The 27,297-nt window shown below is 46.1% G+C and overlaps 2 protein-coding genes, 1 long non-coding RNA gene and 2 pseudogenes across 3 annotated transcripts; all 5 read right to left on the bottom strand.

Moving 5' to 3' along the window:
* Positions 1 to 1,691: 1,691 nt before the first annotated feature.
* On the bottom strand, positions 1,692 to 2,321 carry LOC131397253 (sialic acid-binding Ig-like lectin 14). The gene is made up of 2 exons (XM_058530019.1): positions 1,938 to 2,321; positions 1,692 to 1,831 (listed from the first exon to the last, which is right to left on the bottom strand). The coding sequence occupies exons 1-2, from the start codon at positions 2,215 to 2,217 to the stop codon at positions 1,692 to 1,694; spliced, it is 420 nt and encodes a 139-aa protein (XP_058386002.1). The 5' UTR covers positions 2,218 to 2,321.
* A 531-nt stretch (positions 2,322 to 2,852) lies between these two features.
* On the bottom strand, positions 2,853 to 8,304 carry LOC131397249 (sialic acid-binding Ig-like lectin 6). Its single transcript, XM_058530016.1, has 4 exons — positions 6,724 to 8,304; positions 6,075 to 6,147; positions 5,117 to 5,395; positions 2,853 to 3,357 (listed from the first exon to the last, which is right to left on the bottom strand). Exons 1-4 carry the CDS (start codon positions 6,730 to 6,732, stop codon positions 3,176 to 3,178), a joined length of 543 nt encoding a protein of 180 aa, XP_058385999.1. The 5' UTR covers positions 6,733 to 8,304; the 3' UTR covers positions 2,853 to 3,175.
* Positions 8,305 to 8,449: 145 nt separating this feature from the next.
* On the bottom strand, positions 8,450 to 10,366 carry LOC131397256 (uncharacterized). Its single transcript, XR_009216736.1, has 2 exons — positions 10,287 to 10,366; positions 8,450 to 9,906 (listed from the first exon to the last, which is right to left on the bottom strand). It is a non-coding gene; the product is annotated as an uncharacterized LOC131397256 (long non-coding RNA).
* A 339-nt stretch (positions 10,367 to 10,705) lies between these two features.
* Positions 10,706 to 22,929, bottom strand: LOC131397667 (myeloid cell surface antigen CD33-like; annotated as a pseudogene).
* The window catches only part of LOC131397666 (sialic acid-binding Ig-like lectin 12), a 25,982-nt pseudogene continuing 21,603 nt past the window's right edge, over positions 22,919 to 27,297 (bottom strand).

Below are 27,297 nucleotides of genomic sequence, written 5' to 3'. Positions count from 1 at the left end.
CTAAGGCAGATACTTGTGGGAGCTCAGTGACATCACTTGGTGAGACTGGCCTATATTCAACTAGCTGAAACCCTCATCAAGATATGGAACATTTCTGTCACCCTAGAAAATACAATCCGTCATGCCCTTCCATAACAATCGCAGTGTTCTCAGCATGCCATGCTTGAGTGACACCTCCTGCCCTATGGACAGGGGGACAGCTTGAAGAAAACAGCCTCCAACTTCTCAGCTGCCTCGTTTGGAATTTCACCTCTTCTGCACATTCCTCTGGCAGGAATGAGAAATGCTGGCAGCCTGCCCCTCCTGGGAAGACACCACAGCCCTCAACTTGGGACTTGGAGGAGAGGGAGCCTTGTGGTCTTGGCGCCACCCACCCGGAATGGACTTCCCATCATGCTGAGCTGGAATAGGAATGGGAGGGTGCACGTGGTCATTCAAATGCCATAGACTCTCAACGTTCCTACTGAGTTTTAGTAGATTTTCTTGAATATGTATGTTTTATCATTTGTTGCTGGCTCTTAGGACAATTTCCAGAGAACTTAAATGGTTGTTACAAAGAAAATAATTTTCACCAGCTATGCTTGTTTGACTGAAGAGTGAGTCCATGGAACATCTCATGTTACCCTTCCAGACATGGAACTAGCAGCATTGTTCCTAACAGCCCAAACTAGATATGATGTAACTGTCCACCAACTGGTGAATGGATAAACAATGCGGTGTTTATCCCTACAATGGAATGATATTGAGAATAAAATGTAATTAACTACTGACACGGGCTCCAACATGGTTGAACTGCAAAAACCTAATACTAAATTAAATATATTAGACACAACAGACTTTACATGATCCCATGTATATGAAGTGTGCATAAAAACAAATTTTTAGAGAATAAAAACAAATTGACGATCTCCTGGAGTTGTAAAGGGAGTGGGTATCAACTGTAAACATGCACAAGGGTCCTTTTTAGGTTGCAGGACTCTATAAATTTGCTAAAAAATTATTGAACTGTTCACTTACAATGAATTAATTTGATGTTATGTAAATTATACCTCAGTAAAACAGATTTTACAGGACTACGGGGGACTTCTGCATCTGAGCATGGGAGAGAGTCAAAGGGTCCAGAATTATCCTTCTATGTAAGCAACTAGAATAGGATGAAATATAGGAAACTTCTATTTTCATACATAGGATACAAGCAGGGAAGAACTTTGGTCCTTGAGAGAAGAAAAAATAATAAGGTGAAACTTACAATCAATTATAAATGAAGTGTAATTCAAATTAATAACTTAAAAATCGATCTGTCTCCTCACATGCCCTCCAACCATTCGTGCAGAACCATCAGGAAGAGTCCTGGACACCAGAGGTGAAGGGTCATTTCTGGACAGGAGGCAGGGCCACCTCATGCAGCACCTCCTTGCTCCACAGAGCTGTGCTGGGGAGGGTCTCAGGACACAGTGGTCTGATGGATCCTCATCCACCTGTCAGGGATCTAGATCCCAGACCTCGGCACCGCCAGGAGGAAGGGGCTCAGTCACACCTTGCAGCCCTCTCCCCATAGGAGTCTCTAAACCTGTAGGGGAAACACAGTTCTGCATATAGAGACCAGTTCTATGGAGGGCGTACTGGAGAGAACAAGATGGGTGAAGCTACCCAAGATGTCCCCAAATGTAGGACATCTTGAGAAGGGCTTCTCATCTGGTATAGTAGATCCAGGTGAGGCCGTAGGTGAGAAGGAAGCCAGCCCCCATTAGGGCCCCCCTGAGCAGGGTGAGGACTAAAGGCCAGGTACCCTGCTGCTCCCCAGAGATGTGGGGGCAGTGACAGGAGAAACCTGGGGGAGGAAAAGGGAGAGAAGGATGGAGGGGTGAGTTTCCTAAACTCCACACCTGAGCCTGCTCACTGCCCCACCTAGAACGCAGGTGTCCTGCTGTACTCACCCTGCACAATTAAGTTCACGGAGACGTGGTAGGAGCCGCAAGCGTTCTGAGCACGGCAGGTGAATTCTCCTCCATCCCCTAAGGCCACCCGGGGAAGCTCCAGGACCCCAGGATCCAAGGGCTGAGAGGGGCTCAAGGTCAGGCTTCCCCGGGACCAGCTCAGCCTGGCAGGGTAGTTGCCATCAGTGTCACAGACCAGGCGCAGGGACTGGCCCTCCTGGACGGGCAGGGAGGTGGCGTTGCCCAGGACCTCTGGGACTAGGGAGACAGAGAGAGCCATAGGACAGGGCTGAGAGGCCCTCTCTCCCTCTGTCCTCCCACAGACACAGGAATGGGAAATAGTGTCTCTGAGACAGCAGTGCAAGCAAGGGCTGACAGCGCTAGAGATCATGAGGTGAGAGGTGGAAAGAGAGGCAACTGGATGATCCAGGACGGGAATGGACATCTGAGGATGAGTTGGCCATGTCTAGACATCCCAGGAGTTGGACCTGATGTGTGAGCCATGCAGGGCGCTGACACATGTAGTCTGACCACCTGGAGGCTTCCACAAGGTGATGCCCTCAGCCTCTCCCCTGAGGCCCACAGGGGCCGTGGGAGGGCTCTAAACAGGGAAGAAAGAGGGTCAGATGTGGGTATGTAGAGTCCCTTTTGGGGGCCAAATTCTGGCAGGTGGAGACTGGAGGCTGGTAGTCCAGAGAGGAGGTTGGTCCTGTCCAGGTCTCACTCATGTCCATGAGGACGGAGGCCTGAGGAGGGGCTGCGGCCATGGGGATGGAGGAAGAGAGGGATCTGAGACATTTTCAGGAAGTTGACTCTGCAAAACTCACTGAGTCATGGGGAGTGTTGGTGACACACAGAGATGTCTGAAGTGACTTCCAGGAATTGACTCAGGAGACTTGGGAGGGAGGGGCCTGGTAAGGGGGAGGGGAGGATGCTCAGGACCATCTGGACCCGACAGGGATTTGTGAGGGTCTTTAGGGCAGAGGTCGGACTGGAAGCACCAGGGTGGACGAGCTGAGCTGCAGGGTCATGCAGAAGGTGGTCAGAAGCAGGTGTCGAGCTGTAGGGACTCAGTCCCCTTGAGAGAGATGGAGATGGCCCAGTCAGATAAGAGGAAGGGAATCTGGGATAGGATGTCACGGGACAGTGAGGGGAGAGAGGAGGTCAGGAGAGAGGAAGCAACCAGAGGTGACAGTGAAGGGTCAACTAGGAATTCACAGTGACCCTAGAGAGTCCTGTCAGGGGACAGGAAGGGGGAGGGCTGAGGGGGACTGAGAGGGGATGGAGAGTGATGGAGCTTCATTCTGTCCAGCCTCCACACAGTCCCTTGACTTGACTTCTGAGACCCCACTTCCACCCAGGCCTCTCCCACCTGTGCTGTTGTCCCGGAAGACATGGACTGTCAGCTTCTGTGGAGCATCTGGAACAGAAATAGATAAGTGGCTCCTGCAGTAGGAGGGGTGGTCATGACTCAGGTGGTGGGGTCTGGGTGTTCTCTCCATCTCGACCCCAGCCATGTCTCTAAGAACAGTCCCCAGTATCCCACCCAGACCCTGCCTCCCAATCCTAGGAGCAGGAGGGACCAAACAGCTGTGGGGGTCTGTGGGGAGAGTGAAGGGGGAGCAGAGGACCCTCTCTCCTCTCAAGGACCCAGGTGTCCTTCCCCAGGTGTGTCCCGCTCACTGGTCACAAAGAGGCTCAGCGCAGCTTCCAGAGAGCCCAACAGGTGCCAAGCTCGGCAGACGTATTTCCCATGGTGCCCCAGCTCCACCCGGGGCAGCTCCAGGACCCCAGGGTTTGAGGGTGAGGAGGGGGTCAGGGTCAGGCTCCCCAGGGTCCAGCTCATGGTGGGAGGAGGGTTGCTGTGGGCCACACAGACCAGGCGCAGGGAATGGCCCTGCTGGACTGGAAGAGATGAGCCATTGCCCAGAGCTTCAGGTCCTGACAAGACAGAGAGAAAGCTGAGCCCAGGCCCTCATTAGGAGCGCTCTCTGTCTCTCTCTCTCTCTTCCTTTCGTCACGTAGATCTGTTTCTTTTCTTCCACTGCCTGGTGAGCTCGTACTGTCTGCACTCAACAACGGGGGACAGGGCTAGAAGCAGGCACTGCAGCCCTTCCCAGAGCTCCTCCTACATGCATTCATCTGCACCGCCTTGGTCCCCGCACCTCCCACCTTGGCCCTCTATGCCAACTCAGATCCCGGTTTTGCCTCTACAAGACTTGCCATTTTGTTTTTCAATAATGGTTCACAAAGACCTGTCTAATTTGGCTGTAGTTGAGGGATCACAGTCTCGTTGGCGAGTTACCCAAAAGAGCAATATGACATGTTTTGTGATGGGGACAAATTGGGCTGAGGGAGCCCTGAGTGCATTGAGACTCTCAGGACAAGGAGGGCTTCCTGGAGGAGGAGAGGCTTAAACAGAGCCTGAGAATGGGTGGCAGCTGACTAGAGGATGGTGCTGATGAATGACCTTGCGGGAGGCAGGTACAAGAGGTGCAACTACAGCTGGGGTGTGAAATGACCTCCATGCTCAGGGGAAAATGCATTGTTCTGTGAGGTTTGAGTGAACGGGTGTGCTTGGGAGTGTTGACACATGAGGCCACTGCAAGAAATTATGGGAGATTTAAAATAATATCAGAGTGGAGAAAGTCAGAGGCATGAAAGCAAACATTGATAAATGCCACCAGTGGTTTACTAGTAAATGTTTGACAACCAGCTCGTTCATGGTGGGGGAGGGCAGAGTCCTGATTTGTAGCATTTGCCAATTTCCTTGGTGTAAACACTCCCATCTTGGCCAATTTCAAGCACCCAATTTGAACTCACTGAACCCTGAGTTGGGAAAGATGGACACAACTAGCTCTTGGGAACCAGTGAGAGCCAAGACCAGAAGGAGTGGCTGTGCCCTACCTGTGCCTTCTCCCCAGAACACACTGATGGTCAGGTTCTGGGGTGCATCTGGACAGACAGACATAATCGTTCCCTTTTCAGTGGCAGGAAGGTGGGTGTTGGGCCCTTAACTCCGGATCTTTAGAAATAGGAAGGGGGTACAGCCTGGTGCCCTCTTTCCTTCCTCCCCAGAGCCACCTTGTAGGACCCAGCACCCAGTATCCTAGGTCTTGCCTTCCCCTCCCCCACACGCACTGCCCTCAGGGACCCAGCCGTCCTAGCCTGGCATTCACAGGACACGTTGAGCCAGACAGTCCTCTCTGTGCTCACGCCAGCTCCAGGGAATGTCACTCGACAGGTGAGGTTGGTGCCATGGTCCTGGGGCCCCAGGGTGAGGGTGAGCACCGAGGTGTGGGGAATCTTGGGGCCCAGGGAGGTGAGGGCAGCCCCAATCCAGAAGAAGGTGGGGGGCGTCCCCCTCTCACAGGCCCATGGCACTGCACAGGTAATGTTCTTGGGGTGGCCAGATTCTAGGGTCCCCTGAATGTGGATGTCAGGTGTCTGTGTCAGAGCTGAGGAGGAGAGAGACAGAGACACAGGCCTGGAGGTGGGACCCCAAGTGTCACCCTAAGAGCAACCTCTGCCTCAGGCCAGGTGTCTCCTCTCCAGCCAACCTCAGCATCCTGTCCTCCTGAGTCACACTGGGTCCCTCCCAGGATAAGGAGCAGAGGAGCCCCTCCCGGCCCCACCCAGGGGGCCTTCAGAACCCATCCATGTGTCCCCTCCTTGACCCCATTCCTTACCCGTCACATGCACAGAGAGGAGGTTCTCATTGTAACTATATCTCGCAAAAGACCCTCTCTCCACCCTAAAGAAATATTTCCCATTGTCCCTCCTCCTGGCATCTCTGATGTCCAGGGAGCAGTCATTGGTCCAGGGGTCCCTGAGGAGGTGGAATCGGCCCTGGTCTCCTCTTGCACTTTAGGATCTGGGTTGTTTGTGGCCACTGCAGCATCCTGGTATGGATTTGCCACTTCTCGGAACCAGTAGCCATGAGCTGGGTCAGAGTCAGTGTAACCGATTCGAGGGTAGGCGACAGTGCAGGGCACGCGGACACACAGGCCCTCCTGCACTGTCACAGACTCCTGCACTCGCAGCCGGAGTCTCCCCTCCTGAGCCAGGCACCCTGTGGGGAAACGAGGGTCAGCTGCAGCCCATGCCCCACCCACCCTCTCCCCGTGACCCACTCACCTGCCCACAGCAGGGGCAGCAGCAGCTGCAGCAGCATCTCTGAGATGGAGGGTTCTGAGCTTCCGTCTTGTATCTGGAAAGAGAAGAGGAAGGCAAGTGGGAGGGGAGGCTTGAGGAGACTAAGGGGAAGCTGGGGAGGAGCCAGGGACTTGGACCATTCACAGAAGGGGAACGGCAGGTCGAGGCTTGTCCCTCTCTGCACGGAGCAGGTGGACACTCCACAGCCCAGATACCCCAAGACCTGCTCAGAAAGGAGCACAAGGAGCAGACCCCACCTCCTGCCCCCGTTTCAGGGCTTCCTCTGCCACCAGAGCTGGACCGGGACCTCTGAGGACATCTGAGCAGTGGGACATGGTGAGTCTCTAAGGGCCTCCCTCTGAGGTGCTTTTCTGAGCCCTGGTGTCTACACCAGGGAGCTGGTCAGTTCCCGCTTGGCCCTGGAGGGTCACAGCCTCATCTAGAGCTCGGGTGGTGGGTCCTGTCAAGTGTAAGATTCTTTGGGGTCATGTGAGCATCTGAGCAGAGGAAAAGAAGGGGTCCTAGGTGAGTGAAGGAAGCAGCCATTTATTCATTCCCTCATTCATTCTCCAAACACTTAGTGAGTATCTCTGTGTTGGGGAGGTTGGAGGCAAGAAGGGAAATGACCCACCTGGTCCATGCCTGTGAGACGCTCCCCACCCAAGGAAGTCACTTCCTCCCCAAACACTCAGTACCGTCCGGCTTTAGAGCTGCCGTCACCGATGAGTTTGCTGTGTGTCCTAGAAGAATACTTAACATTTTCTAAAATATAAGTATGGGATTTTTTTTTGACATCTAGTCAAAATAAACCCCCCCAAAAACAAATAACAGCTCTTTTCAAGTGCATGACTTGAAACTCTATTCCCATGGAACTTGAACTTCCCAATTCCCTCCACCTCCCAGCGCCCAGTAACCACTGTCCCATTTTCTGACTGAATTTGGCTACTTTAGATGCTTCATATAGGGAAATCATATAGTATATGCCTTTTTTGTGACTGGTTTATTTCACTTATCATAATGTCCTCGAGCTTCATCCATGTGGTAGCATATGTCAGAATTCTTTCCTTTTAAGGATAAATAATATTCCATGGTAGGTGTACACCACACTGTGTTTATTCATACATCCATTGAGGGACACTTGGGTTGCTTCCACCTTTTGGCTGTTGTGAACAATAGTGCTGTGCGCATGGGTGTGCAAATATCTCTGAGTCCCTGCTCTTTTATTCTTTTGGATAAATACCTAGAAGCAGAATTGCTCGGTCATACAGTAATTCTATTTTTATAAATTTAAATTTATTTGTTTATTTTTTCCCCCAAAGCCCCAGTAGATAGTTGTGTGTCATAGCTGCACATCCTTCTAGTTGCTGTATGTGGGATGCTGCCTCAGCATGGCCGGAGAAGCGGTGCGTCGGTGCGTGCCCGGGATCCCAACCCAGGCCGCCAGCAGCAGAGTGCACACACTTCACTGCTAAGCCACGGGGCCGGCCCAGTAATTCTATTTTTAATTTTTTGAGGAACAGCCACTCTCTTATCATCCCTCACTTTTTTTTTTTTCCTCATCTGTTGTCATCACCTTACACTGGCTATACCTGTTAACATCTCCACCTGGACCCCTCTCCTGACCTCCAGATGTTTATATCCAACTCTGTCACTGACATCTTTAGTTGGCTTTCAAGTGGCTTCTTGGAGTGATCAGCACCCTTCAACACCCTGCTCTCTGTCGTCCTCCTGGAACACAACTCCATCCTTCCAATTGCTCAGAGGAAAGATTTCAGCACCATCCTTGTTCCTCTCTTTCCCCACTTACCACATCCATTAGAAATTTCAATGAGCTTGACCTTCAAAATGTTTTCTAAATATATCCTCCCCACCTACACAGTGTCCCTGGTCCAGGGCACCATCACATCCTGCCTGGAGTACCCAGTAGTGATGTGCCACATCTATTTTTTGCTGCCCTGGAATCACTCTGGCCCATTCTGAACACAGCGGCCATTGGAATCTTGCTGACTTGAGGATCTAGTCATGTGTCTGCTCCCTTGAAAGTCTTCCAGAATCATGCACTGCCCTGCACTGGTCTTCCACGAGGTCTGCACCATCCTCCCCGTGCAGTCATACATCGGCCTCTTGTCTCTACCACACACCAGCCCTGCTTCTGTGTCAGCACCATGGCACTGACTCCTCCACCTTCTCCATCTTCCTGGAATACTTTTCTCTTAGGGAAACACAGAGCCTGCTTCCTCCCTGCCATCAAGTCTTTGTTCAAACATCACCTCCATCACATCACACTCTCTGATACAGAAAACCCACCCCATTATGTCACAGGCTCCCTTCTCTGAGGGATTTCCCCCAAACATGTATTGATATCCAACATGCTCTATTTTTATTTATTTTTTATTCTCATCTCCATAATGACGGCATCTTGATGACAAAAGTGCCTCTCGTTTCCTTTGCTTTACTGTGGTAAAATATCCATGAAATAAAACTTACTGTTTTTAACATTCTATACGATACAATTCAATGACACTAGGTACACTCACAGTGTTGTGCAACCATCACCACTGTCTATTTCCTGAACATTTCCGTCATCCCAAACAGTAACTCTGCACAGTTACACAAAACAACTCCCCATCCCCCATCCCCTGGTTCCAAGCAGCCACCATTCTACTTTCTGTTTCTATGAATTTGCCTTCGTGGGCAGCTCACAGAAGCAGAATCATGCAATATTTGTCCTTTTGTGTCTGGATCCTTTCATTTACCGTGTTGTTTTCAAGGGTCATCCATGTTGTAGCATGTGTCAGAATGTCATTCATTCCTCTTTAAGGATGAATGATACTCCATTGTATGTATATACCACATTTGGTTCATCCATTCTTTTGTTGATGGACACTAGGGTTGGTCCACTGCTACTGTGAATAACGCTGCTGTGAACAATGATGTGCAAGTATCTGTTACATCCATGCTTTCACTTCCTTTAAGTACACAACTAGAAGTGTAAGTGCTGGGTCATATGGTAATTCTGTATTTAACTTTTGAAGGAAATTCCAAAGGGTTTTCTAGGAGGCTTCACCATTTTTCATTCCCACAAGCAATGCATGAGGGTTCCCATTTGTCCACATCTTCACCAACACTTGATATTTTCTGCATTTTTCAAAATATATAATAGCTGTTCTAATGGGTGTGAAATTGTATTTCATTGTGGATTTGATTTGCGTTTCTCTAATGACTGATGATGTTGACCATCTTTTAATGTGCTCTTTAGTCATTTGTGCATCCTCTTTGCAGAAGTGTGTCTTCGAATCCTCTGGATGACAGTAGGTTTTGAAGTTGTGGCCCCTATGACAATGCTGGCATGGAGTAGGTGTGGAATAGCACTTGTTAAATGAGGCTGTGAATAAATGACTGGATGTCACTCTGCTAAGAACCATACAATGATACACAGACACAGACACACACACACACACACACACACACACACACACACACACACACCCCTCATGACATGTAAGACTGAGCCTGAAGGTTGAGCAGGACTTGGAGAGGCAGGAATGGGGAGGGAAGGGCATTTCAGGAGAAGGAACTGTACATGCAAAGTCTCAAAGTCACAGAGGCCTTGGCCCAGCTGTGCATGGAGATATTGCCAGATGCAGGGAGAGGGAAGAATCTGGGGGAGAGTCCAGCAGGGGACAGACCACGCCAGGCCTTCCAATCTAGCCTGTGGTGTTTTCACCTGAGTATCTGGCCATGGAGGTGCCACGTAGCTGTTCATACTATGCAGGAAGTGGATGATGATGGTCTCTGGAAACAGTCTGGAGGCCTATGTTGAGGAGAGAGATGGTGGCAGGAGGTCAGATGGCTTCAGAGACATGGGGAAGAGTTGATGACCCAGGAACAACCAGGTCAGGATGAGGAGGAGATAGGCAGCAAGATGAGTTGTGTAGGAGGAAGGATAGACAAGACTTATGGATGAATGGATCAGGGAGAAGGGAGGGAGGTAAAGAGGAGAACCATATCCTGGTTCTGGCCTTAGAGATGGGGCCATGGTGTCATCAGTGTGTGAGAGAATCCAGCAGAGAAATGGGTTTGGGGAGGAAGATGGCAGCTCAGCTTTGGCATCCTGAGCAGAGCAATCCTGAGGGCCATCCTGGGGGAGGTATGTAGTGTGATGGTGGGTGCTGAGACGTCTGGTTCACTCACCTGACAGATTAACTTGGGATGGTGTTTGCATCCTTAGTGCCCTCTGTGGACCTTGTCACTTTCCTCCTGCGGGACCTCATCTGAGAGGAGACAAGGGTCTTTCAGTCTAGTTGGATCAGGGTGCAGGGGGCTCACACCTTCTTCCCTTTTCAGGGGCTGGAGGGGTGACTGAGGTGGGAGAGGGCAGATCTGGCTCCACAGACCCATCTTGAGCACAACATCTTGAGGTACCTGCCATCCCGGACGCTAGGTGGGTGGGCAGGGTGGCTGCCAGTGTAGATCCTCCCCCCTCCCTTGCCCCCATCTGCCTCCTATCTGCCCCACCCCCTCACCCCTTCCAGACCCTTCAGCACTGGTTCTGGGAATCAGCCACATGTCCCCTGCCCTCCCCACACCTCCCCTTCCTGCTGGGACAATGCTCACATGAGGAAGATGAGGCAGAGGAGGAGGAGCAGGGTCTTCACAGCTGATTCCCCGATGGCCACCAGAACCACCTCTGCCACGGGCCCTGATGTCCCTGCAGGAAAGTGGGATGAGGATGGATCCACCTGCTGCATTGCAATCCTAGTCCTTCCAATCACAGTGGGATCTGGACATTGGTTCTCCAGGCCCGCCTGCATCACTGGATGTGGGACCACCTGTGCCCAGGCCTCACTCCAACTCACCCCATGTCCTGACTGTCCAGCATTTAGACAGAGAAAAATTGTATAAGTTGGACTTCACCAAAACGACAAAATTTTGTTATTCAATTGACACTACTGAGAAAGTAAAAAGCCAACCTATTTCATGGCAGGAAATATTTGCCATTCACAGATATGATAAGAGTGTAGTATCCAGCACTCTTACAACTCAACAACAGAAAGTCAAACTACCCACTTAAAAAATGTGCAAAGAGAGCCAGCCCTCACGGCCTAGTGGTTAAAGTTCGGCACAATGCCTTTCAGTGGTGGAAACACGCCACTCGTCTGTCAGTAGCCATGCTGTGGTGGCGGCTCACATAGAAGAACTAGAAGGCTCACTAGAAGAACTTAAAACTAGAATATACAACCATGTACTGGGGCTTTGGGGAGGGTGAAAAAAGAAGAGGTGAAGATTGACAACAGATACTAGCTCAGGGTGAATCTTTCTCAGCAAAAAAATAAATAAAAAAATAGGCAAAGAACTTGAAAACAAAAATCTCCAAAGAAGGACGTCAGCATCATGGCGGAGTGAGCTTTCCCATGAACTCTTCCCCCGACAAGATACAACAAAAGGAACAGTCACAGACCAACAACGGAATCCCAGACAGTGAAAAGCTAGAGCGGAAAGATCCACACTAGCGCACATCTCAGAGCGGAATGTGCTGGGCCCCCAGAGGAAGTGGGGAGAGGTAAGGAGAACTCCTCTCCTTCCCCATCAGATCAGCAATCCCGGTCCGCGCGGCTCCCAGAGAGGGGGGAGGGGCGGCCCTCGGCGGGGAAACCATGGCTCTTCGGACTCTCTCAGCCAGTGGGAAACTCCCGCACAGAGGACTCAGAAGAGCCACAGGGCTACCATCAACATCTGAGCACCCCAGAGAGCGGATAAAGAGGAGCAAACGAGAAGCCTCCCACGTCAGGGACCCAGAGGGCAAAAGAGAGAGCTCCCCCCTCCCCACAAACCGGATCCTGCAGCTCAACTGACCAGACCAGACCTAGCGATCCGCGGCAGACCAGACCAAGAGATCTGCGACAGACCACACCAAGCGATCCGTGGCAGACCTGATCAAACGACTGGAACACCCCCCCCACCCCACCCGTGGATCGCAGCAGAAAAACCAGGGCAGAGCGCACGGGGCTTAGACTACACAGCCCTTTACCACCAGACAGTGGCGGCAGGTGGAAATTGCAACCAGAGAGTTCCAGGATGAGGAAAAACAAAACCAACACAGGAACCACAATGCAAAAATATATGAAATCACCAGACCAGAAACAAAATGACAAGCACCCAGAAATCAACCCCGAAGACACAGAAATCCATAAACTAAATGACAGAGATTTCAAAATAGCTATCATAAAAACACTCAACGAAATACGAGACAACACAGACAAACAATTCAATGAGATTAGGAGTTTCTTCACAAAAGAGATTGAAATCATAAAGAAAAACCAATCAGTGCTGATGGAGATGAAGAACACAATGGAGGAGATAAAGGAGAATCCGGAATCTTTAAAGAACAGAGCTGACAATATGGAGGAAAGAATTAGCACTTTAGAGGATAGGAATACAGATATACTCCAGATGGAAGAGGAGAGAGAACTAAGACTAAAAAGAAATGAAGAAAGACTCTGAGAAATATCTGACTCTATTAGAAAATGTAACATAAGAATTATAGGTATTCCTGAGGGAGAAGAGAGGGAAAGAGGAACAGAGAGCCTAGTCAAGGAAATAATAGCTGAGAATTTCCCAAATCTGGGGAAGGAGCAGGAAATACCAGTAAGCGAAGCCAACAGGACACCTATATACATTAACAGACAAAGGCCTTCACCACGACACCTAGTGGTAAGGCTAGCCAGGGTCAACGACAAAGAAACAATATTAAGGGCAGCTAGACAAAAACAAAAAATAACGTACAAAGGAACTCCCATCAGGCTCTCAGCGGATTTCTCTACAGAAACTTTACAGGCTAGAAGAGACTCGAATGATATATTCAAAATACTGAAAGACAAAAACTTTCAGCCAAGAATACTCTATCCAGCAAAAATATCCTTCAAATATGCTGGAGAAATAGTAACTCTCCCAGATAAACAAAAGCTAAGGGAGTTCATGGCCACAAGACCCCCACTACAAGAAATACTCAAGAAGGCCCTCAAGCCTGAAAAAAAGAAGAGAAAGGGAACACAAAGCTTGGAGGAAGGAGAAAAGTAGGTAGACAAACTCAGAAAAATAGTAGATCTTTACCGGAATAGGTTAGCAAGCACTTAAATACTAAATTCAAAGATCAAAGGAAGAAACTCACCAAAAATAAATTTAACCTCATCACTTTAAACACACAGCCACAACACAAGATAGAATAAGGTATAACAAGAACAACTTAGAAGGGGAAGAGGAAAGTGATTGAATTGACTTAGTATAAGGAAATAGGAGGCCATCAGATAATGGACTATCTCATACACAAGATTTTTTGCCCAAACATCAAGGTAACCACTAAACAAATAATCAAAACAAAACCACATATGATAAACAAAGAGAAAACTAGAAGAGTCATAAGACAGAACAACCAAACTGAATTGGCAGTCAGAAACAAATGGGACAAGAAACAAAGGAAATGCAAAAGAACCAGAAAATAAGTGACAAAACAGCAACATTAAGCCCTCATATATCAATAATTACCCTAAATGTAAATGGATTGAACTCTCCAATCAAAAGATACAGAGTGGCAGGATGGATTAAAAAGCAAGACCCAACAATATGCTGCCTTCAGGATACACATCTTAGCACTAAAGACAAGCACAGGCTCAGAGTGAAAGGATGGAAGACAATACTCCAAGCTAATGGCAAACAAAAGAAAGAAGGTGTTGCCATACTCGTATCAGACAAAGTAGACTTCAAGATAAAACAGGTTAAGAAAGACAAAGAAGGGAAATATATAATGATAAAAGTGACACTCCATCAAGAAGACATATCACTTATCAATATATATGCACCCAACATAAGAGCACCAATGTACATAAAGCAACTATTAACAAACCTAAAAGGAGACATCAACAGCAACACAATAATAGTAGGGGATCTTAACACCCCACTTACAACAATGGATAGATCATCCAGACAAAAAGTCAATAAAGAAATAGTAGACTTAAATGAAAAACTGGACGAGATGGACCTAGTAGACATATACAGAGCACTCCATCCAAAAACAGCTGACTACACATTCTTCTCAAGTGCGCATGGAACATTCTCAAGGATAGATCACATGTTGGGAAACAAAGCAAGCCTCAATAAATTTAAGAAGATTGAAATCATAACAAGCATCTTTTCAGACCATAAGGCTATGAAACTGGAAATGAACCAGGAAAAAAAAACTGGGAAAGTGACAAAAATGTGGAGATTAAACAACATGCTACTGAACAACCAATGGATCATTGATGAAATTAAAGGAGAAATCAAAAACTATCTGGAAACAAACAAAAATGATAATATGCCATATCAAACCATATGGGATGCAGCAAAAGCCGTCCTGAGAGGGAAACTCATAGTGATACAAGCCCACCTTAACAATCAAGAAAAAGCCCTAATAGGCAACCTTAAATTACACCTAACAGAACTAGAAAAAGAAGAACAAACAAAGCCCAAAGCCAGCAGAAGGAGAGAAATAATAAAAATCAGAACAGAAATAAATGAAATTGAGGACAAAAAAACAGTAGAACGGATTAATGAAACAAAGAGTTGGTTCTTCGAGAAGATAAACAAAATCGACAAACCCTTAGCCAGGCTTACTAAGAAAAAAAGAGAAAAGGCTCAAGTAAATAAAATTAGAAATGAAAGAGGAGAAATTACAATGGATACCACGGGAATACAGAGGATTATAAGAGAATACTATGAGAAATTATATGCCAACAAATTGGACAATCTAGAAGAAATGGATAAATTCTTAGACTTATACAACCTCCCAAAATTGAACCAAGAAGAAATGGAGAATCTGAATAGACCAATAACAAGTAAAGAGATTGAAATAGTAATCAAAAGCCTCCCCAAAAATAAAAGTCCAGGACCAGATGGCTTCTCCAGTGAATTTTACCAAACATTCAAAGAAGATTTAATACCCATCCTTCTCAAACTATTCCAAAAAATAGAGGAAGATGGAACACTTCCTAAATCATTCTACGAGGCCAACATCACCCTGATACCAAAACCAGACAAAGACAATACAAAGAAAGAAAATTACAGGCCAATATCGCTGATGAACATTGATGCAAAAATCCTCAACAAAATATTGGCAAACCGAATACAACAATACATTAAAAAGATCATACACCATGATGAAGTGGGATTTATACCAGGGATGCAGGGATGGTTCAACATCCGCAAATCAATCAACGTGATGCATCACATCAACAAAACAAAGAATAAAAACCACATGATCATCTCAATAGACTCAGAGAAGGCATTTGACAAGATACAACATCCATTTATGATAAAAACTCTCAATAAAATGGGAATAGAAGGAAAGTACCTCAACATAATAAAGGCCAATTATGACAAACCCACAGCCAACATCATACTCAACGGGGAAAGACTGAAAGCCATTCCTCTGAGAACAGGGACGAGGCAGGGCTGCCCACTCTCACCATTCCTGTTCAACATAGTACTGGAGGTTTTGGCCAGAGCAATTAGGCAAGAAAAAGGAATAAAAGGAATCCAAATAGGTAACGAAGAAGTGAAACTCTCACTATTTGCAGATGACATGATTGTATATATAGAAAACCCTAAAGAATCTGTTGGAAAACTGTTAGAAACAATCAACAACTACAGCAAAGTTGCAGGATACAAAATCAATCTACAAAAATCAGTTGCATTTCTGTATGCTAATAATGAACTAACAGAAAGAGAGCTCAAAAAGATAATACCATTTACAATTGCATCAAAAAGAATAAAATACCTAGGAGTAAATCTTACCAAGGAGGTGAAGGACCTATACAATGAGAACTACAAGACATTATTGAAAGAAATCCATGATGACATAAAGAAATGAAAAGATATCCCATGCACATGGATTGAAAGAATAAACATAGTTAAAATGTCTATATTACCTAAAGCAATCTACAGATTCAATGCAATCCCAATAAGAATCCCAATGACATTCTTCACAGAAATAGAAAAAAGAATACTAAAATTTATATGGGGCAACAAAAGACCCTGAATAGCTAAAGAAATCCTAAAGAAAAAGAACAAAGCAGGAGGCATCACAATCCCTGACTTAAAAACATACTACAAAGCAATAGTAATCAAAACAGCATGGTACTGGTACAAAAACAGGCACACAAATCACTGGAACAGAATTGAAAGCCCAGAAATAAAACCACACATACACGGACAGCTAATTTTCGACAAAGGTGCTACGAACATGCAATGGAGAAAAGAAAGTCTCTTCAACAAATGGTGTTGGGAAAACTGGACAGCCACATGCAAAAGAATGAAAGTGGACCGTGTGCTATCGCCATACACAAAAATTATCTCAAAATGGATCAAAGACCTGAAGGTGAGTCCTGAAACTATAAAACTCATAGAAGAAAATATAGGCAACACACTATTTGACATTGGTTTTAAAGGAATCTTCTCAGATGACATGCCTACCCAGACTAGGGAAACTAAAGAAAAAATAAACAAGTGGGACTTTATCAGATTAAAGAGCTTTTATAAGACAAATGAAACCAGAATCAAGATGAACAGACAACCAGCCAGCTGGGAGAGAATATTTGCAAAACATACATCTGACAAGGGGTTGATCTCCATAACATATAAAGAACTCACACAACTGAACAACAAAAAAAACAAACAACCCGATCAAAAAATGGGCAGAGGAAATGAACAGACACTTCTCCAAGGAAGATATACAGATGGCAATAGGCACATGAAAAGATGCTCAACATCACTAATCATCAGGGAAATGCAAATCCAAACAACACTAAGATACCACCTCACGCCTGTTAGAATGACTATAATCACCAAGACAAAAAAACAACAAATGTTGGAGAGGATGTGGAGAAACAGGAACCCTCACACACAGCTGGTGGGAATGCAAATTGGTGCAGCCTCTATGGAAAACGGTATGGAGATTCCTCAAAGAGTTAAAAATAGAGATGCCCTATGATCCAGCCATCCCACTACTGGGAATCTATCCAACGAACCTGAAATCAACAATCCAAAGAGGCTTATGCACCCCTATGTTCATTGCAGCATTATTCACCATAGGCAAGAAGTGGAAGCAACCTAACTGTCCCTCGACTGACGATTGGATTAAGAAATTGTGGTATATATATACAATGGAATACTACTCAGCCATAAAAAAAGACAAATTCGTCCCATTTGCAACAACATGGATGGGCCTGGAGCGTATTATGTTAAGTGAAATAAGCCAGAAAGAGAAAGACAAACACTGTATGATCTCACTCATATGTGGAATAAAAACCAACACATGGACAGAGAAAACTGGACTGTGGTTACCAAGGGCAGTGGGGATGGGGGGTGGGCACAAGGGGCGAAGGGAGTCATATATATGGTGATGGACAAACAAAAATGTACAACCCAAAATTTCACAATGTTAGAAACCATTAAAACATCAATAAAAAAAAATCTCCAAAGAAGATATACAAATGGCCAATATGTCCAGGAAAATATTAACAATATCATTAGTCATTACATAAATACAAATGAAAGTCCTGATGAAATACCCTTTCACAGTACTTGCAGACTATAATATTTTTATTATAAAAAGGAAAATATCAATGTAGGTAAGAGTGTGGAGAAATTAGAACCCTCATACGTTGCTAGTGTGAATGTAAAATGGAGCTGCCACTATGGAAAACAGTCTGGTCTTTCCTCAAAAAGTTGAACATTGATTTACCATGTGACCTAGCATTTCTACTCCTGGGGAGTTACACGCTCAAGAAAACTGAAAACATATGTTTGAACAAAAGCGTGTATACCAATGTTTATAGCAGCATTAGTCACATAGCCAAAAAATGGAAACAACCTAAATGTCCATCAGCTAGTCAATGGATGAACAAAACATGGTACATCTATATAATGGAATATTATTCAGACAAAAAAGAAAGAATTACTAATACATGCTTTATGGATCAACCTTGAAAATGTTTTGTGAAGTGAAAGAAGCCAGACACAAAAGCCCACATTTTCTATGATTCTGCTTATGTGAAATGTCCAGAAAAGGAAAATCCATAGAGACAGAAAGCAGATTAGTGGTTGCCAGGGGCTGGGGGAGGGGAGCATGGGGAGTGACTGCTTCCTGGGCACAGGGTTTCTCTTCGGGGTGATGAAAATTTTGGGTGGATGGAATTAGGTGGTGGTGATAGTTGTACAACATTGTGAATATACTAAAAGCCATCTGTACATTTGGAAATGGCTCAAATAGTTATTTTATTTTTAGTGAATTTTTCCTCAATAATAAAATAATGCATACAGATTTGTAAAAACTGTATAGAGATCGATACAGGTTGATATTCACCTGCGACTGTCAAAAATCAAAAGGTTTCACCTTATACTGAGCTACTGAAAATACACACTTCTATCTTCTGCACAGCAGAGGAAACCATCAACAAAATGAAAAGACAACACAGAAACTGGGAGAAAATATTTGCAGATCGTATATCTAACAAAGGGTTAATTTCCAAACTATGTAAAGAACTCATACAACTCAACAACAAAAAAATGAACAGCCTGATGAAAAAATGGTCAGAGGAAATGAACAGATATTTTTCCAAAGAAGATAGACACATGGCTAACAGGCACATGAAAGGATGTTCCACATCACTAATTATTAGGGAAATGCAAATCAGAACTACTATGCGATATCACCTCACGCCTGTCAGAGTGACTATTATTAAGAAGACAATAGACCCGCCCCGTGGCTTAGCGGTTAAGTGCACACGCTCCACTACTGGCGGCCCAGGTTCAGATCCCGGGTGCGCACCAAGGCACCGCTTCTCTGGCCGTGCTGAGGCCGCGTCCCACATACAGCAACTGGAAGGATGTGCAGCTATGACATACAACTATCTACTGGGGCTTTGGGGAAAAAAAGGAGGAGGATTGGCAATAGATGTTAGCTCAGAGCCGGTCTTCCTCAGCAAAAAGAGGAGGATTAGCATGGATGTTAGCTCAGGGCTGATCTTCCTCACAAAAAAAAAAAAAAAGACAATAAATAACAAGTGTTGGAGATGATGTGGAGAAAAGGGAACCCTCATACACTGCTGGTGGGAAAACAAACTGGTGCAGCCTCTGTGGAAAACAGTGTGGAGATTTCTCAAAAAATTAAAAATAGAAATCGCATATGATCCAGGGAGTGGAAGGGTGAAAGGGGTAAAGAGGCACATATGTACGGTGATGGATAAAAACTAGACTATTGGTGGTGAACACGCAGTCTATACAGAAACTGATGTATAATAATGTACACCAGAATTTTACACAATGTTATAGTCCAACATGACCTCAACAACAACAAAAAAAGACGCAACTACAGCTGAGGTATGAAATAACCCTGCATGCTCATGGAAAAACAAATAGCTCTGTGAGGTTTGAGTGAATGAGTGTGTTTGGAAGTATTTGTATATGAGGCTAGTAGAAGAAATTATGGGAGATTTAAAAAACCGTACTAGAGTGGGGAAAGTCAGAGGCATGAAAAAAAATATTGATAAAGGCAACCAGTGGTTTACTAGTAAATGTTTAACAACCAGATCACTCATGGTGTGTGTGGGGGGAATCCTGATTGGTATCATTTGCTAATTACCTTGGTGTAAATACTTCCCTTTTGGCTAACTTCAAGCACCTAATTTGAAGTCACTGAACCCAGAGTTGGGAAAAGACGGACACAATTAGTTCTTGCCAGACAGTCAGAGCCAACACCAGTACACTACTAAATGCAACTTAAAAGAAAAATGCATGTTTTTGCCTGTAAAAATCACCATATACTAAGTCAAAACGCCATCAATAGACTAGAAATCAATCCTTTCAACTAATACACAGCTGATGTCCTTAATATGAAAAGAGCTACTTCAAACCATTAAGAAAAAGTCCACAAAGAAATGCAGATGATTCTTAAGCATAATGAAAGATCTCAACCTAGTCACAAAATGATACTGCAACTTAACATGACAGTGAATTTACTTAGGATCAGCAAGGAGGAACGTGTTTAGCAAGGAAGTAGGCACATTGCAGGTGGGAGTATAAAGAGAAGAAACTCCACAATGTAGGATTTGGCCACATCTGTGGAAATTGCAAATATACCCTTTGATCAAGGACTTTCTTCTCTAGAAAATTATCTGACAGAGACACACATGCACGAGGGGAATGTTCGTACCAGTTATTCAGTGCAGTATTATTTGTCGGACGAGAAGACTGGAAACACCGTAGTTTTCCACCAACAATGGACCAATTAAGTACTTTATAGTATAATATACTTCCAATCAGAAAACCATGGAGTCATCAATAAGAATGAAGAATGTTTCCTACGTACTGATACAGAAGGATCTCCAAGATAGACTGAGTTTGAGAAAAAGATGAATTTAGTTCACAGAAATATACCAATGTCACTTCCCTAGTTGTGACAAATGTACCAAGGTGATGTGAGATTTTAACGAGGAGGGAAGCTGGGTGAGGTATTATGGAAACTGTCTACTGTGTAAATCTAAAATTACTCCACAAGAAAATTTTTTATAATTTTTATTAAAAATTTAATTTTTAATAAATAAAATTTTTATTAAAAATAATAATAAAGATGCGGAGCAGTGTGTATCATATGATATGTACATATATGTGTCTTTTTAAATGTCTATGCATAGGTTATATTTGGGAAGATAACCAAGAGGGAGGTACACAAGGTTCTGAATACTGTTTTATTCTTACTAAATTTTGCTGGGGGCTGAGTTGAGTTTTCCCCAAAATCATATGTCGAAGCCCTAACCCCCAATGTGATGGTATTTGGAGATATCTTGATGGGCCTTTGGGACGTGATTAGGGTCAGATGAGGTCATGAGAGTGGGGCTCTCATGATGACATTGGTGCCCTTATAAGAAGAGACACCAGAGGCTGGTTCTCTCCCAGCCCTGTGAGGACACAGCCAGAAGGCGGCCGTTTCCAAGGCAGGAAGAGAGCCCTCACCAGGAACCAAATGGCTTGCACCATGATCTTGGACGTCCAGCTTCCAGAACTGTGAGAAATAAATTCCTGTTGTTTAAGCCCCCCAGTCTCGGGTATTTTGTTATGTCAGCCCGAGCAGACTAAGACACACTTTATGCTTCCTATTTTAAACAATAACATTAAAATGATCCAAGGAGGCTGGAGGAGTAGGTGGGATCCAGATCCTAAGGAGAATGAGGGCAGGATGTGGGCCGATGATGTATCCATGGCATGGAGACAGCACGTCCATTGGGTGTGGAAGAGGCCATGCAAATCCCCTGAAAGCAGGGTCAGCAGTGGGGGAGGCCAGCTTATAAGCTGATGAGCAAGTGGGGGGCTTCCCACCTCTGCTGTGCCCACACCTGACCTGATCCTTCCTCCCATCTGAGTTCTGAACCCCAGCTCTGCTCTGAAAGGAGGAGACAGACCCAGCTTCCACCACATCCCCTGGAGGGGAGGTTGGGTCCTACCTGTGCCTTCAATCCAGAACACGCTGGTGGTTAGGTTCAGGGGCACATCTGGACAGAGAGATATAATCGTTCCCTTTTCAGTAGCAGGAAGGTGGGCATTGGTCCTTTTCGCCCAGAACTTTAGAAATAAGAGGGGGTGGATTCGGGTGTCCTCTTTCCTTCCTCCCAGAACCAGCTTGCAAGACCCAGCACCCAGTGTCCCAGGCCCTGCCCCAACCTCCCCCTCCCCCATACCCACTGCCCTCTGGGACCTGGCTGTCCTGGCCTGGCACTCACAGGACACATTGAGCCGGATGGTCCTCTCTGTGCTCACACCAGCTCCAGGGAAGGTCACTCGACAGGTGAGGTTAGTGCCGTGGTCCTGGAGCCGCGGGGTGAGGGTGAGCACCGAGGAGTGGGGAGTCTTGGGGCCCAGGGAGGTGAGGGCATCTCCGATCCAGGAGAAGGTGGGGGGCGTCCCCCTCTTACAGGCCCACGGCACTGCACAGGTAATGTTCTTTGGGTGGCCAGATTCTAGGGTCCCCTGGATGTGGATGTCAGGTGTCTGTGTCAGAGCTGAGGAGGAGAGAGACAGAGACACAGGCCTGGAGGTGGGGACCCCAAGTGTAACCCTAAGAGCAACCTCTGCCTCAGACCAGGTGTCTCCTCCCCAGCTGGCCTCTGTGGCCTGTCCTCCTGGGTCCCTCCCTAGGATGTGGAACAGGGACCCCTTCCAACTGCACGCTGGGGGCCCTCAGGATCCATCCATGTGTTCTTTCCTTGACCCCATTCCTTACCTGTCACATGCACAGAGAGTTGGTTCTCTCTGAAATTATGTCTTATGTCTCACATAAGACCCTCTCTCCAACATAAAGAAGTATGTCCCCTCGTCCTGTCTCTGTGCATCTCTGATGTTCAAGGAGCAGTGGTAGGTCTGGGGGTCTCTCAGGAGGTGGAATCGTCCCTGGGTGTCCGCCTGTACTTTAAGATCTGGGTTGTTTGTGGCCACTGGAGCATTGTGATGTGGATTTGCCCCCTCTCGGAACCAGGAGCCATGAGCAGGGGCAGAGTCAGTCCAATACTTCCGCGGATAGGAGAAGGTGCAGGGCACAGAGACACAGAGTCCCTCCTGGACCGTGACAGACTCCTGTACTCGCAACCAGAATCTCCCCTCCTGAGCCAGGGACCCTGTAGGGAAATGAGGGTCAGCTGAATCCCCCGCCTACCAGCCCCCTCTCCCGTGACCCACTCACCTGCCCACAGCAGGGGCAGCAGCAGCGGCAGCATCTCTGAGATGGAGACTTCTGGGTTTCAGTCCTCTGTCTGGAAAGAGAAGAGGAAGGGGAGAGGGAGGGGAGGCTGTGGGGAGAAGCAAGGGGAAGCTAGGGAGGAGTAGGTGACCGCAGCCATTCACAGAAGAGGAACTACAGGCTGGATCCTGCCACCCCCCACTGCACAGAGTTGGAGGACACCCCACAGCCCAGACACCAAAGGACCCACCCAGAGGCCAGCAGACGAGGAGCAGACCCTGTGTTCTGCCCCCATCTCAGGGCTTCCCCCCAGCACCGAAGCCTGAACCAGGACCTCTGAGGACGTCTGAGGAGTGGGACATGGTGAGTCTCTAAGGGCCTCCCATACGAGGTGCTTTTCTGAGCACTGTTGTCTACACCAGGGAGCTCGTCAGTTCCTGCCTGACCCTGGAGGGTCACAGCCTCATCTAGAGCATAGGTTGAAGATCCTGCCAGGATTCTTTAGGGTCTGTGTGAGTGTGTGGGGCAGAGGAAAAGAAGGGGGCCCTAGGTGAGGTGAAGGCAGCAGACATTCATTCATTCATTCATTCCTCAAACACTTAGTGAGCATCCATGTGTTGGGGAGGCTGGAGACACGAAGGGAGATGACACACCTGGTCCATGCCCGTGAGATGCTCCCCATCGGATTCACTTCCTCCCCGAACACTCAATACTGTAGGGCTTTAGGGCTGCTGTCACTGGTGAGTTTGCCATGTGTCCTGGAAGAATACTTGGTATTTTCTAAAATATAAGTATGGCATTTTTTTTTGACATCTAGTCAAAAAACAAAACAAAACAAAACCGAACAACAACTATTTTCAATTGCACGACTTGAAACTCTATTCCCATTAAATTAGAACTTCCCAATTCCCCCCACCTCCCAGCTCCCAGCAACCACTGTCCCATTTTCTGTCTCTAGGAATTTGACTACTTTATATGCTTCATATACGTGGAACCATATAGTTTTTGGTTTTTTTATGACCGTTTATTTCACTTACCACAATGTCCTCAAGCTTCATCCATGTGGCAGCACGTGTCATATTCCCTTGCTTTTTAAGGCTGAATGCCATTCTATGGTAGGTATACACCATATTGTGTTTATCCATCTAATCATTGAGGGTTGCTTGGGTTGCTTCCACCTTTTGGCTTTTGTAAACAATGTTGCTGTGAGCATGGGTGTGCAAATATCTCTTTGAGTCCTCATTCTCAATTCTTTTGGACAAATGCCTAGAAGTGGAATTGCCGGCTCTTACAGTAATTCTATTTTTAATTTTTTGAGGAACCACTGTTCTCTTATCATCACTTGTTTTTATTTTTTTCTCCTTCCCTCTTGTCATCACCTTACATGGGCTATACATTTTAACATCTCCCGTCGGGACCCGTCTCCTGATCTCCAGACATTCATATTCAGCTCTCCAGCTGGAGTCCCCAGTTGTCTATCAAGTGGCTTCTCAGAATGAACATCAGTCTTCCAAACCCTGCTCTCTGTCGTCCTCTATGGAACACACCTGCACACTTCCAGTTGCTCAGAGAAAAGATTTCTGCACCATCCTTGCTCCTCTCTTTCCCTCGCTTACCACATCCATTAGAAATTTCAGTCAGCTTGACCTTCAAAATATTTTCCAAATATATCTTCCCCACCTACACAGAGTCCCTTGTCCAGGGCACCATCACCTCCTGCCTGGAGTACCTAGTAGTGACGTGCCACGTCTGATTTTCGCTGCCCTGGACCTACTATGTCCGATTCTGAACATAGCAGCCATTGGGATCCTGCTAACTCGAGGGTCTAGTCGTGCGTCTGTTCCCCTCAAAGTCTTCCAGAATCATGCACTGCCCTGCACTGGTCTTCCACAGGGTCTGCACCATCCTCCCTGTGCAGTCACACATCGGCCTCTTGTCTCCACCACACACCATGCCTGCTTCTTCCCCAGGACCATTGCACTCACTCCTCCCTCTTCTCCATCTTCCTAGAATACTTTTCTCTTAGGGAAACACAGAGCCTGCTTCCTCCCTGCCTTCAAGTCTTTGTTCAAACATCATCTCCATCACATCACACTCTGCAATACAGAAAACCCACCCTACTGTGTCACAGGCTCCTTTACCTGAGGGGTTACCCCCAAACATGTGTTGATGCTCAGCATGCTCTACTTTTATTTATTTTTTTTAATTTTCTCCATAATGACAGCATCTTGATGACAGAATTGCTTCTTGTTTCTTTTGTTTTATTTTGGTAAAATATCCATAAATTAATACTTGCCTTTTTTAACATTTTATACGGTACAACTCAGTGATGCTAAGTATACTCACAATGTTGTGCAACCATCACCACTGTCTATTTCCTGAACATTTTTGTCATCCCAAACAGTAACTCTGCATAGTTACACCACAATTCCCCATCCCCCATCCCCTGGTTCTATGCAGCCAACATTCTACTTTCTGTTTCCATGAATTTGCCTTTGTAGGTGGCTCACAGAAGCAGAATCATGCAATATTTGTCCTTTTGTGTCTGGCCCCTTACATGTACCATATTGTTTTCAAGGTTCATCCATGTTGTGGCGTGCGTCTGAATTTCACTCATTTCTTTTTAAGGCTGAATGATATTCCATTGTATGTATATACAACATTTGGTTAATCCATTTTTCAGCTGATGGACACAAGGGTTGGTTCCACTGCTAAGATGAATAACACTGCTATGAACAAATGTGAGTAAGTATCTGTTAAGTCCATGCTTTCGATTCCTTTGAGTACACACCTAGAAGTAGAAGTGCTGGGTCACGTGGTGATTCTATGTTTAATGTTTAGAGGAAATTCCAAAGGGTTTTCTATGAGGCTACACCATTTGTCATTCCCACAGCAATGCATGAGGCTTCCAATCTGTCAACATCTTCACCAACACTTGTGATTTTCTATTTTTTTTAAACATATAATAGCTGTGCTAATGGGTGTCCACATATTTCATTGTGGTCTTGATTTGGATTCTCTAATGACTGATGATGTTGACCAACTTTTCATGTGCTCCTTGGTCATTTGTGTGTCTTCTTTACAGAAGTGTCTCTTCAAATCCTTTGGATGACCATGAGTTTTGAAGTTGTGTCACTGATACTCCCCTGGGGCCTATGGCAATGCTGGCCTGTCGTAGGTGCGTGATAACACCTGTTAAAGGAGTCTATGAATGAATGACTGAATGTCACTCTGCTCAGAACTATAGAACGATAAACAAAAACACATACGCAGCCCTGGGTGACATTTAAGACTGAGCCTGGGGGATGAGCAGGACTTGGAGAGGCAGGAATAGGGAGGGAAGGGCATTTCAGGGGGTGGAACTGCACATGCAAAGTCTCAGAGTCACAGAGGCCTTGACCCAACTGAGGGTGGAGACATTGTCAGATGCAGGGAGAGGGAGGAACCTGGAGGGAGAGTCCAGCAGGGTACAGGCAACCACAGGCCTTCAAATCCAGCCTGTGGTGTTTGTACCTCGGTCTCTGGCCTTGGAGAGGACACATAGTTGTTCATATTGTGCAGGATGTAGCCAATGATGGTCTCCGGAAACACAATCTGGAGGCCTGTATTGAAGGGAGAGATGGAGGCAGGAGGTGAGGTGCATTCAGAGACCCAGGGAAGAGATGAGGCCCCAGGAATGACCAGGGTCAGGATGGGGAGGAGATGGACAGCAAGATGAGCTGTGATGAGGATAAAGGATGGAGAAGACTTCGTGATTTATTGGATGAGGGAGAAAGGAGGGAGGTAAAATGGAGAACCACATCCCATTTATGGCCTTAGAGATGGGGACCACAGTGTCAACACTGTGTGAGAGAACCCAGCAGAGAAGTGTGCTTGGAGAGAAAGATGGCAGATTAATTTTGGCCATGCTGAGTGGAGCATTCTTGGGGGCCATCTTGGGGGAGATGTGTGGTATGATGTTGGGAGGTGAGACAGCCGTGTGACTCACCTGAGGGATTAACCCAGGATGGTCTTTGCCCTACATGCCCCTTCTGGGCGACCCCTCCATCCTCCTGCAGGATCTAACTCTGGGATCAGAGATACAGCTCGTGCTTCCCCCCAGTGGTAGCAGGTGGAATCTGTGAACTGATACTACTACAAATGTGCAGGCAAAGGATTAGTTCATCAAACACCACGAGAAGCTATGGCAACAATTCAGAGCAGAAAGAAAATGATAATTCTCTAGAAACCAACCCCGAAGTCAAAGAAATTTACAATCTAAATGACAGAAAATTCAAAATAGCTCTCTTAAAGAAACTCAAGTTACAAGAGAACTCAGAAAGACAGTTCAATGAGCTCAGGAATAAAAGTAATGAGAAGAAGAAATACTTCACCAAAGAGATTGAAACTATAAAAAAAAAGCAGAAATTCTAGATATAAAGAATACAATTAATGAGATAA

Source organism: Diceros bicornis, chromosome 34 (assembly GCF_020826845.1).
Source record: "Diceros bicornis minor isolate mBicDic1 chromosome 34, mDicBic1.mat.cur, whole genome shotgun sequence".
Classification (NCBI taxonomy): Eukaryota; Metazoa; Chordata; class Mammalia; order Perissodactyla; family Rhinocerotidae; genus Diceros; species Diceros bicornis.
This window is presented reverse-complemented; position numbering and strand designations above follow the sequence as displayed.